Source organism: Camelina sativa, chromosome 5, assembly GCF_000633955.1.
Source record: "Camelina sativa cultivar DH55 chromosome 5, Cs, whole genome shotgun sequence".
In the NCBI taxonomy this organism is placed as follows: domain Eukaryota; kingdom Viridiplantae; phylum Streptophyta; class Magnoliopsida; order Brassicales; family Brassicaceae; genus Camelina; species Camelina sativa.
The window spans coordinates 17,329,273-17,340,695 of record NC_025689.1 but is presented as its reverse complement, the minus strand read 5'-3'; the positions used below and the strand labels follow the sequence as shown (position 1 = coordinate 17,340,695).

General features: G+C 34.2%; 2 protein-coding genes across 5 annotated transcripts in view; both read left to right on the top strand.

The window, feature by feature from the left end:
• LOC104787101 lies at positions 1,862-5,792 on the top strand. Of its 4 annotated transcripts, none has more exons than XM_010512619.2 (12): positions 1,862-2,078; positions 2,310-2,407; positions 2,511-2,671; positions 2,903-2,942; positions 3,193-3,360; positions 3,699-3,808; positions 3,959-4,049; positions 4,197-4,342; positions 4,443-4,621; positions 4,725-4,992; positions 5,085-5,248; positions 5,446-5,792. In XM_010512619.2, the coding sequence occupies exons 7-12, from the start codon at positions 3,960-3,962 to the stop codon at positions 5,601-5,603; spliced, it is 1,005 nt and encodes a 334-aa protein (XP_010510921.1). In that variant the 5' UTR covers positions 1,862-2,078; positions 2,310-2,407; positions 2,511-2,671; positions 2,903-2,942; positions 3,193-3,360; positions 3,699-3,808; position 3,959; the 3' UTR covers positions 5,604-5,792. The 4 variants fall into 4 exon arrangements, with proteins under 4 accessions (XP_010510921.1, XP_010510922.1, XP_010510920.1 ...); XM_010512620.2 differs by having other exon boundaries at positions 3,679-3,808; XM_010512618.2 differs by having other exon boundaries at positions 3,470-3,808.
• Positions 11,008-11,423, top strand: part of LOC104789328 (putative F-box protein At3g44060) — a 4,929-nt gene continuing 4,513 nt past the window's right edge. Inside the window, exon 1 of the mRNA XM_010515046.1 lies at positions 11,008-11,410. Coding sequence (XP_010513348.1) covers positions 11,008-11,410 — 403 coding nt within the window. The remainder of the gene's footprint in view (positions 11,411-11,423) is intronic.

Here is an 11,423-nt window from a genome sequence, read left to right as displayed (position 1 = left end):
AACCGGAGGAAAAGAGTTTACAAAAGAAATTTCAGAAAATAAAGTTCTTGAAGAACGGGCTAAACAATCTGCCCTTACGTTGAGCTCGCAAGAAATCCTGGGTCAAACGTCCTTTTAACGGAAACTAAACGGCACACAACTAAAATGACCTAGTCAACAAAACTTCACCATTTTCTTAAAAAATCAAACTAAACTTTAAAAATTAAATAACATTTCAAAAGTTTATGATTTTTTATCCCAAATTTAAAAATTCATGCTTTTTTTATATTTTCCCATGAATAAATCTCTATATCAGTAATTATAGAAAAGTATATTTAAATTGGTAATCTTCAAACCGAATATTTATTTTCATCTTGATATGAAAGTCGGAATTATAAGCTTCTAATATTATGCACATGAAATTTACTGAAAATTAGAATTAGCATTACATTTTTATATACATTATCTTTTATATTTTAAAAATTGTTTAAAATATTATTTGTTTCTCATTATCTTTTTAATTATAAAGTTTGTTAAAACAAAACTTTAATATTAACATAAGCCGAAATCCCTAATCAATAAAATTAACACTTGTGCGAGCACATGGTTTATTAACTTTGACAAAACTTTAATATTACATTTGACAAAATCTCTAATCGATAAAATCGACAATTGCCACGATCTTGATAATAACTAACTTTGAAACCAAATTTTATATAATAAAATTATTGTTAAATATATATTATGGAAAATAATTATCATATAAACTATGATCGTATCATGGTGTGGTAAAGAAAGGAAAAAAAAAAGTAAAATGCTGAAATAAAAAATTCTGGCAACTAGATGCATGGAATCATAAGCGGATACGTGGAAGCGGAAACGTTTAGAATCGTTGAATCAATTAAAAAAAAAATTAGGAAGCGGGTACGCATTGGAAGTGTTGTATATATATATACAAGATGGAAACTTTTTTTAGCTTAGAAACTTAACAAATTAAATAATTAAAAAAAATCCATTCATAATACATATAAATATATAATATTACTAGTGTTTTTAATTCAACTATTTAATATTTATGTTTTGAATTTGTGTTGTTTCAAATATTTTTTTTGATATAGGGTTTTATGTATATAAATATATATTCAGATATATGTAAATATGTTTCCAAAACGTTTCCATTTCTTAGTTTTAAAATAAAATCGTTTCCTATTTCCAAAACATTTCGATTACGCGTATCCATTTCCATTTCTATCCAACCTAGATAACAACTCAGTATTTCAACAATATATAAATGTTATTATCATATTATGTACAGCAATGTATTAATTTAAATCACCCAATGTGTGAAACTTTTTCTAGTTGAAAAGAATGTTAATTATCATGCGTTCTCGTATTGTTTATATCAAATAAAGCATATAGGAATCCACTATAAAGCAAAGTCCAAAATTTACAAGCTCAATTAAGCGTACAAAAATAATCGAAAGTAAATACAATCCACATACGTAAACCATAGAATTTCAACTCAACAAAGAGTCTCAAGTTCGCATAGTCTAAGAACAATCATGCTACGAAAGATTCGATCGTGTTATGAGTTGTGACATAAATCTATGTATCTGCATCAGTTGGACAAAAAAAAATATTGGCAAGAACAATCATGGATCAGAAGGATTCTATTCATATTAAAAAAGTAATGTATGTATCTCCAACGGAGGGTCCAAGTGGTGGATCCAAGTTTTAAGTGTCCAAAAAATAAATCAATAATCCGATAATACAATGGATCCGGTTCTATTTTTGGATTTTTTGGAACTCTTTAGACACACATACGTGTCGCAATTAGATTGGTGTGATATTTGTATTAGAAGAAAAAAAAAATTGCTCCGTGTTTGTCTCTGTTTCATCATCTCGCATGACGCCGATATCAGAAGCAACGGAGGCGAGGGAAGGAAACCTCCGACTCTTCGATCTGCCGTAATCATCATCTCCACCGGCGAGGGTCACGATTAGCGACTCTGGTTGAGCAAATCGGCGTTTTCCTGAATCAGGTGTGGTCGGAATTCGTATATTCGTATTCTTTCACCGTCGTCACTCACTAAAATCAAGTTAGTGATTTTTGTTCTGTCTTTGGTGTTCACCACCTGTTCGCTGAAATGCTTCTAAGTATAAATTCGATTCAATTCCTGTATATTTCCAATTCTCTTGTGGCTTGTATTTAGATATTGATTCTTAGGTGACTCTAGATTTTGAAATACGTACAATTCAAGACTCTATAATAGTAAATACAAGGGCGATGTTTAGAGCCTTAAGCTTGATGTGTTTTGTTCATGTTACAGTAATGGACGAAGGAAGGATGCCCAAAGGACTTGCAGTTGTTGGAGGAGATTATTGATTAAGGCTTAAAACAGAAGCTTGTACATGCAACTGCTTCACGGTATGTAGGATTAGGTTTGTTTTTTTTCTTTGCATGTTATTCATTTATAGTCTTTTAGTTTAAATGTTAGTCATTGTGGTATATGCATTTGTTGGTTTTGCAGGGACAATATCTTTGAAGAACAAAAAAGTACAGGAATTGCTTTCTGATTTCCTTTACTCCTTATGTGAGTGTCTGCTTGAGTTCAGGTGGATATAGGACTCGGCTTTTATGTCGGCAAGAAGCTCTTGACCATATTTCACAAAGGGAGGAAAGAATTAAAAAGTATTATGATAAACCTTTGCTCTCTTGTTTTTTCCTTTCTCCAAATCCTGCTTGTTTTAAAGTTGTCAAATTTCTGTTTGTTGCCTTATATATATTGCTGTTTGCTTGTGGGTGAATCCAAGGAAAACATGGTTGCATTATCGTATATGATGAATGAGTTGTCTAGTCGAATGCATTATAGTAACTGAATGCAGATTGCTATATAAATATGGTGGTTTTTTTTTTTTACAGACAACTAGTAATTACGCAGATCAAAGGTCGCATCAAACTGGTAAGTTCCAAGTTCTTATCTTAGCTTTGTAAAGACAGTAGTTCATTTTTCTTATGAGGTCGGATTTGACTAGAAACCCACTGTGTAGTTACCATTCGGGTAGTGGTTATGTTAATGGTGGTGTATCATGTAATATATGCAGGCTCAATACCAGATTCAGAAAATACTCAATCTTCCTGAAGAGAATACGTCATACGGGCAATATTCTTCTGCAAGTTCTGATTTTTTTTGAACTGTGATTCTTTTTCAGGAACTTCTTGCAGCTAGTCTTCTCTGGAGACAACAGTGGGAGAGTTCTCAAGTATGATCCAATAGCTAAGAAAGCTCTTGTTCTAGTTTCAAATGTTCAGTTTCCAAATGGTGTGTCTATCAGCAAAGACGGTTCTTTCTTTCTATTCTGCCAAGGAGATGTTGGAAGGTGAGTGATTGTAGCAGTAGTAGTTCTGCTTCCAGTTGCGACCAATGAGTGTGTGTCAAGTATTCTTCTTTTTACTCATACACAAGTTTTTTGAAATTTAAATTTTTAGATCTTCAACTAAGTGTTTCCATTGGACTAGAAGTTAAAGAAAGAAAACAATCTCAAAATAAGATGGGCCAGATCTGTATCTTTAGGCCTAGTTTAACACCCAATAAATTCAATCTGACCCTACAAGCCCACCCAAGTCTCGTTTTTCGGTTCTTTTGCCATCGCTTCGAGAAGTTTCTATAAGTGATCAATTAATAGTTCTAACCCTAGAAAATGTTGAGAGCTTCCAGAAGTTTCTATAAGTGACGCTGAGCACTCAACAAGTGTCAAGGCTCTCTCTTCTCAGTTCCTCCTCCTTCTCCGTCTCGTCTCGCCTCGTCGTCTCTCTTTGCCTCTTAAGGTTCGTCGGAATGTTTCTCAAGCTTTCACAAAACCTTGTCTTCTGTAGTTTTGTAGCTTCTCTGGAATCTATAGCTCTGTGTGTTGAGTGTACGTCATTTCATATTTGGGGAATTCTAAATCAAAAACTTGTCTTTCCGTAACTGTGTAGAATGGATAGAAGAATGGATTTTGCTGCATCAGCTTTGGCTATGATGACTAATTGGAGACAGAATAATCCTCCTTCTTCTTCTTTCCCTCAGGTTCGTTTTAACTTTTTCTTAAGCTTTCAACTTCTTCTTCTTAGTCTTAAAGAAAAGAAAGTTCAAAACTTGTTGTAGCCCTGTGTGGTTTGATTAGTATTTGGGAAAATTCTAAATCAAAAAACCCTCTCTTCTGTTGTTGTGTAGAGGGGTTCAAGTGTACCAGATGTTGCAGTTTTGAGGAGTTGGAGAGATCATCTTCCTCCTTCTGCTTCTGTTTTCAAGCTTTCTCAGCTTACTACTGTCAACAACAGAAACGAATCCTCTGTTTTCTCGTCTGGTGGATACAGTTGGTATGTGATCTTGTTCTAAACTAAAAAGTTCATATCTTTCATCATAAGTAAGAAAGTTTGTCTTTTTATAACCAATCTATCTCAAAATTATGAAAATCAGGAGGTTGGTTGTATACCCAAGAGGAAATGAAGAAGAAAATGGAAAAGGATTTGTGTCAATGTATGTGGAACTTGACAAGAGCTGCCTCTCATCCATATCAGCACCACCCACGGAGGTCTCTGCTTATCTCTCTTTCTTTGTCTTTAACAAGAAAGAGAACAAGTACTTTTCAGTTCAAGGTTCGTATGCACATAGCCTTGTATCTCTCTCTGTCATATGAACATATATTTTATGAATGCATCAGTGATATGTGTATAACATCCTTAACGTATTAACATGCAGATGTGGAAGTAAAGAAATTCAGTTCTTCAAGAACGGTCTGGGGAGTTTCTCAAGTTCTTCCAGTTGAGGCTTTCAGTGACCCTGCCAATGGATACATCTTGGAGGGAGAAGAACATGAGTTTGGTGCTCATGTGAAGATTGCTCCATCACCTGTCGCTGCTGCTGAAAACCTCCCTTTTCACAAATTCTCTTGGAGTGTTAGGGATTTCTCTCTTCTGAAACAGAGTGATTACGTCTCAAAAACCTTCCAAATGGGAGAAAAAAAGTGGTGAGTCTATGAATGTTTCTTTTTGTTTTTCTGATATAATTGTTGTATTAGTGGTAACTCTTTCTAACAAGTGGACAAATAATGTTTTACAGGACTCTAACCGTGTATCCGAAGGGAGACTCTAGAGCAGAGGGCAAATTATCCAGCTATGTGCATTTAGCTGAAGGGGAAAACTTACTGACGGGTGAGCTGATATTTGTGCGAGCAAAAGTGCAGGTTCTAGACCCGCGTGGATCCAATCACCTATCAATGTGGCGTAAGTAAAAGAATATTGACGTTACTATTTCGCAATGCTTATTGTCAGTGCTAATGCATGGGATCAAATAGATGCTGATGACGTTTTCATTAGGCGTTCTTAACTTATGATGTCAGATGTCCCACTATACATTGACTATAACCTAGTGGTTTTAAGTTCATAACTAATGTGATGTACACACTTTGCTTGTTTTGTAGTTAAAAGTTGGGTCATGACCTCGAGCACAGGGGTGGGTCTTCCTCAGTCCATGCCTTTAGCTAAAATTCAGGAGGGTTACTTGGACCATGAAGATACTTTGAATGTAGAGATGGAATGCGAAGTTGTTAACACCATCAAAGACCACCCCTTTTTTTAGGGTTCTGTTTAGCTACCTCTCTCCGTCTGTATGACTTACCTAATCTGTTTTAATCTGTTTTATGCGTAGAGAGATAACGCTCTATCTATATTTAGGTTAATCTAATTATCTACCATGCATGTATGACTAGGTTTCGAAGTATGACTACTCTGTTTTAATTATGCGTTTATTTATGACCTTATTGTAGTATTTTAATTTTTGTTTCTTTCTTATACATCTGTTTTGTTATGGTTTTGGTTTGGTTTATCTCCTACTTACCGATTTATTAAGATGGGTGAACTTAATATTAACACACAGAGGACCAAACAATTAGAAATTTGGAACTGATAAATTAGTTCTCTACTTCTCTCTCGTCCTTCTTTTTATTTAAACCACATTTATCCTTTTTTCTAGCTTTAATTACAAAAATGCCATTCAACACATTTCAACCTAACAACACTGTTCATTCCAATATCAATTACACTGTACATAACCGGGATATAATGTTCGATGTTCATACAAAGTTGGTATAGATAATTTTTTTTTTTTTTTCAACCAGACTATAATAGTTAAAATAGAATTCCAAAACAGGTTGCCCAAATAGGAGGATACGAGTTTACAAAGTCAGATTCTGAAGGTAGAGATCGTGAAGATCGAGCTAGGCAATCAGCTCGGGCATTTGCATCTCGTGGAATCTTGGTGAGGCTGAAGGAGGAATAGGAACTTCGAAGCAAAAAGAAATCCTTCAGCAGATTAGAAAAAGCCGGCCAGTCTTCCGGCGTCTGCACCATCGCTACTAACTCGACACTATCCGTCTCAAAAGCCTGACAATCTACTCCCGTCACCAGTAAGGACTCTATTGCCCAGATCAGCGCTTGTAATTCTGCATGAAGAGGGGATATACTCCGACGGTGGCTCCGTGCTCCCAAAAGGATCGTTTTAAGATCTCCATTACAACACCACCATCCCAAACCCTGGTAGGGGTCTGTACCTTTCCAAGAACCATCGAATTGGCATCGGGGAGAGATACCCCTGTCCTCCGAAAAGGACAGAGGATCCAGAAAATTCACCGAGAAAGACTTGGCCTCTTCCCACAATAGTTTATCCGTAGCTGCTTGATTCAAGATCTCAAGAGGTTCTACCTCAACTCCCTGGAACACTTTCTTATTCCTATCTTTCCAAATTGACCAAATAATCCAAGGTAGTTGAAGTCCTATATCCGAAACCCCGGAATGCGAAGACGCCCGCCAAAAAATAAAATCTAAATTTGCATAGATCGATGTGTATGGAAAACCCCCCGGTCCAACCGGATAGGGGACAACTCCCAAATACATCGAGACCTAGGGCACTCAAAGAGCGTGTGATTTATAGTTTCCACTGCAGACCCACATCTCTTACACACGGTGTCACACCGAACCCCCCGATGTGCAAGACGCTCTAACACAGGTAAAGTACCTGAACCAATCTGCCAAAAAAAGTGTTGGATTTTGGAGGGTACATCAAGTTTCCACGATTGGGGCCGCAAAGCCGTACACGTCGGCCCATACTCTACATCCGTAATCAATTCCCGAGCTATCCGGTATCCTGATTTGATGGAATATTTTCCAGATTTAGTATAATGCCATATTAATCTATCCGGTTGATGCGTTCTACTAACCGGCATACTCCAAATTAGTTGTATATCCCCCGGATCAAAAAACTCCTCCAAAGTAGGTAAATGCCAATCCTTAGTCGCCGGATTAATTAAATGATTAACCATTAAACTCGGAAGCCACATCCTCCCTCGACCATTCGCTGGTCTAGGACAAGTATCCGGAATCCATGGATCACGCCAAACCGAGATGGATTTACCGGTGCCTACCGCCCATCGCGCCCCCTGCTCCACCAAACCCTTGGTGGAATAAATACTTCTCCAAGCAAAAGACGGGTTATATGGTTTTTTTGCCATAAGAGGATGTTTGTTCCTAAAATATCGACTTTTCATCACCTTAGCCATTAAAGACGTTGGATAGTGGATTAGACGCCAAAACTGTTTGGCCAACATAGCCTCATTAAATTGTTCCAGAGCTCGGAAGCCAAGTCCCCCTTCAACTTTATCTTTACATAATTTGTCCCACGCAACCCAATGCATACCACGAGCTTTATCATTGGATTTCCACCAAAAGGTGGAAATTGCACTTGTCAACTTAGAAGTCAATTCCTGAGGTAGTTTATAGCACGACATAACATGGGTCGGTAATGCCAAAGCCACTGATTTAATCATAATTTCCTTTCCGCCCTTCGACAGACACTTTGCAGACCAGCCATTTACACGATCATCAAGCCGATCCTTAACGTAGCTAAAAACCTTAGTTTTCGAACCTTGAAGATTCTCAGGGATACCCAAGTAAGAACCCATGCCTCCCTCCTTATCAATCTCAATAACGGATTTTAACTGGGATCGCATATCCGTAGTAACCTTTTTCCCAAACATAATAGATGATTTAGTCAGATTAACCTCTTGACCTGAAGCTTTGCCATAGGAACCGATTATATCCATAACCGTCCTACACTCCTGGACAGTTGCTTTACAAAAAAACAGACTATCATCTGCAAACAGCAAATGCGAAACAGTAGGACTATCACGGGCGATAGTAATACCCGTCAATTTTTCCTCCCTTTCAGCCTTCTTAATATTAGCTATCAAGACTTCTGTGCAAAGGATAAATAAATATGGTGATAGTGGATCCCCTTGTCGTAACCCCCTCTGAGGTCTAATAAAACCCCTGGGCTGACCATTCAGAAGAACTTGGTACGAGACCGACGATACACACCACATAATCCACGAAATCCATTTCCTATCAAATCCCAACTTGACCAGAACCGCCTCTAGAAAATCCCACTCTACCCGATCATATGCCTTACTCATATCCGTTTTAAATGCCAAAAATTCCGAATTACAATTTGGTATAGATAATTATGAGTAGATAATTTATTATTTTTTTTTTTTGCGCAATAGGTAATTATATTGAATTAACTAAAGTTTGTACAAAGAGAATCAATAAGCCAATCTGGCTTCAGTAGATAATTTATTTATGTACCTACTAAATAGTATAATATTGTGATAGGTTTATATGTTACAAGGTCTTTCATATCTTTTTAACTTTTAGTTTCTATTTTTTGTTCATGTTTTGAAATTAGTAAATATTGTTCAGAATTCTTATTTTGTGTATCAGTATTGTATTTTGTTTCTTTTGATCTATTTTATAAATTTTAATTTTTTTTTTTGCGCAATAGGTAATTATATTGAATTAACCAAAGTTTGTACAAAGAGAATCAATAAGCCAATCTGGCTTCAGTAGATAATTTATTTATGTACCTACTAAATAGTATAATATTGTGATAGGTTTATATGTTACAAGGTCTTTCATATCTTTTTAACTTTTAGTTTCTATTTTTTGTTCATGTTTTGAAATTAGTAAATATTGTTCAGAATTCTTATTTTGTGTATCAGTATTGTATTTTGTTTCTTTTGATCTATTTTATAAATTTTAATTTTTTTTTTTGCGCAATAGGTAATTATATTGAATTAACCAAAGTTTGTACAAAGAGAATCAATAAGCCAATCTGGCTTCAGTAGATAATTTATTTATGTACCTACTAAATAGTATAATATTGTGATAGGTTTATATGTTACAAGGTCTTTCATATCTTTTTAACTTTTAGTTTCTATTTTTTGTTCATGTTTTGAAATTAGTAAATATTGTTCAGAATTCTTATTTTGTGTATCAGTATTGTATTTTGTTTCTTTTGATCTATTTTATAAATTTTAATTTTTTTTTTTGCGCAATAGGTAATTATATTGAATTAACCAAAGTTTGTACAAAGAGAATCAATAAGCCAATCTGGCTTCAGTAGATAATTTATTTATGTACCTACTAAATAGTATAATATTGTGATAGGTTTATATGTTACAAGGTCTTTCATATCTTTTTAACTTTTAGTTTCTATTTTTTGTTCATGTTTTGAAATTAGTAAATATTGTTCAGAATTCTTATTTTGTGTATCAATATTGTATTTTGTTTCTTTTGATCTATTTTATAAATTTTAAAATTAAAAATTTAGTTCTAGAAAATAATTCATAATATCTATTAGGTTTTTAGTTTATAGTCTTAGTTCCTACTGCTTCATATCACTTATGTAAACATTGTTCCTATCAACTGACTCTTTTGAGCTAATCTATTTAAGTTGTTGACAAAAAAAGTTAATATATCTTACTTATAATATTAATGTAAACTATTACTGAATGTATTTTAAAATACCTAAACATATTTTATTATGTTTATTTTACGCACATATCGCGTGAGATTTTTTCTATCCCAAGCAATTTGTATGATCTTAACTTTTCGTTATTTTCACAGTTTTGGTTTCCATCTTAATGCTCATGTTTGAAAATTCTAATTGAGTTTGATACATTGGAATGACTTTTTCCTCTCTCTAGATATATTTAATTCTTTTTCTTTTAAGATTAGGTCAAGAAATTCAATATAACATAGGATTGTTTTTGTATAAGTTTGATTATTGTAGAATTTTTAGGACTTTCTTTAGGATAATAACTATGTGTATCTTTATTGTAAAATTATCTGTATGATTTTTTTTTTTTTTTTTTTTTTTTTTTTTTTTTTTTTTTTTTTTTTNTTTGTTTGGACAATTCCTAATTTTTTTGAATTACAAAATTGTATAATTTTACAACATAATAATAAAATTTAATTCTTATTTTAATAATCTTACAACATAATAATATTTTGACACATGTTGCGATCTTATGAATTAGTAACTTTTACAACATAATAATAAGATTTTATTATTATTTTAATAATTTTATTATTTTAAGAATTTACAACATAATAAGATTTTGACACATATCGCAAACTTATGAATTTGTAACTTTTGAAATCATACTTTATATAATAAGATATAATATAATAATTTTTCAAATTATTTTTTTGATATATATGTATAGAATCTCATAATTTACAAAGTTCCTTATAAATCCTATTTCATAAAACAATAAATATTCTCAAAAGTTGTTGTTTAGCAAAGATATAAATATATTCTCACCAAAAAAAATAATGAATATACATAGAGAAAAGGATGAAAAAAAAGTTAACTATACATATATATATTGCCTTAAATATAGATTAAAAACTGATTGAAAACCAGAAATTATAAAATTAAAAAGGAAAAGCGACTCGTAAATTGACTACCCACTACTAGTTGCCTTCTTCTTCCTTTCTTCTTCTTGCAGCCCGCCGCACACAATTCCATCACGATTCGGGGCGTTTCCGATTCGGGTCTTCCATGTAACTCGCTCTATTATATATCAGCAAAAACCTAAAGTCTACGGAGCAGACAAAAACAAACAGTTGAATCCGGGCAGGCTTCAATGGATTGCCTTCTTGATGACCTTCTTGTCCACATATTGTCCTTCCTTCCAACGAAACAAGCTGCTCGTACCTCTGTTCTTTCCAAGAGATGGAGGACTCTCTTTGCTTTCTGTCATAATCTTCACTTTGATGACAACTCCATCAACTCCATCCTTTCGCTCCCTGACCCTGGAGATATTTATAAACTCTATACGTATACGTTCTCGAGGAGAAAACAAAAACTGCATACGCTTCAAAAGTGTTTCCATGATTTTGTGGATCATACATTGGCTTTACAAGGCTGTAACACTATAAAGAAGTTCTCACTTGACCTTAGTCGAACATATGACGATAGTGACATTGACCGCTGGATATGTTGTGCCCTGGAACACGGTGTCTCCGAGCTTCATCTACGCATAGAAGGTGTATCGTGGTG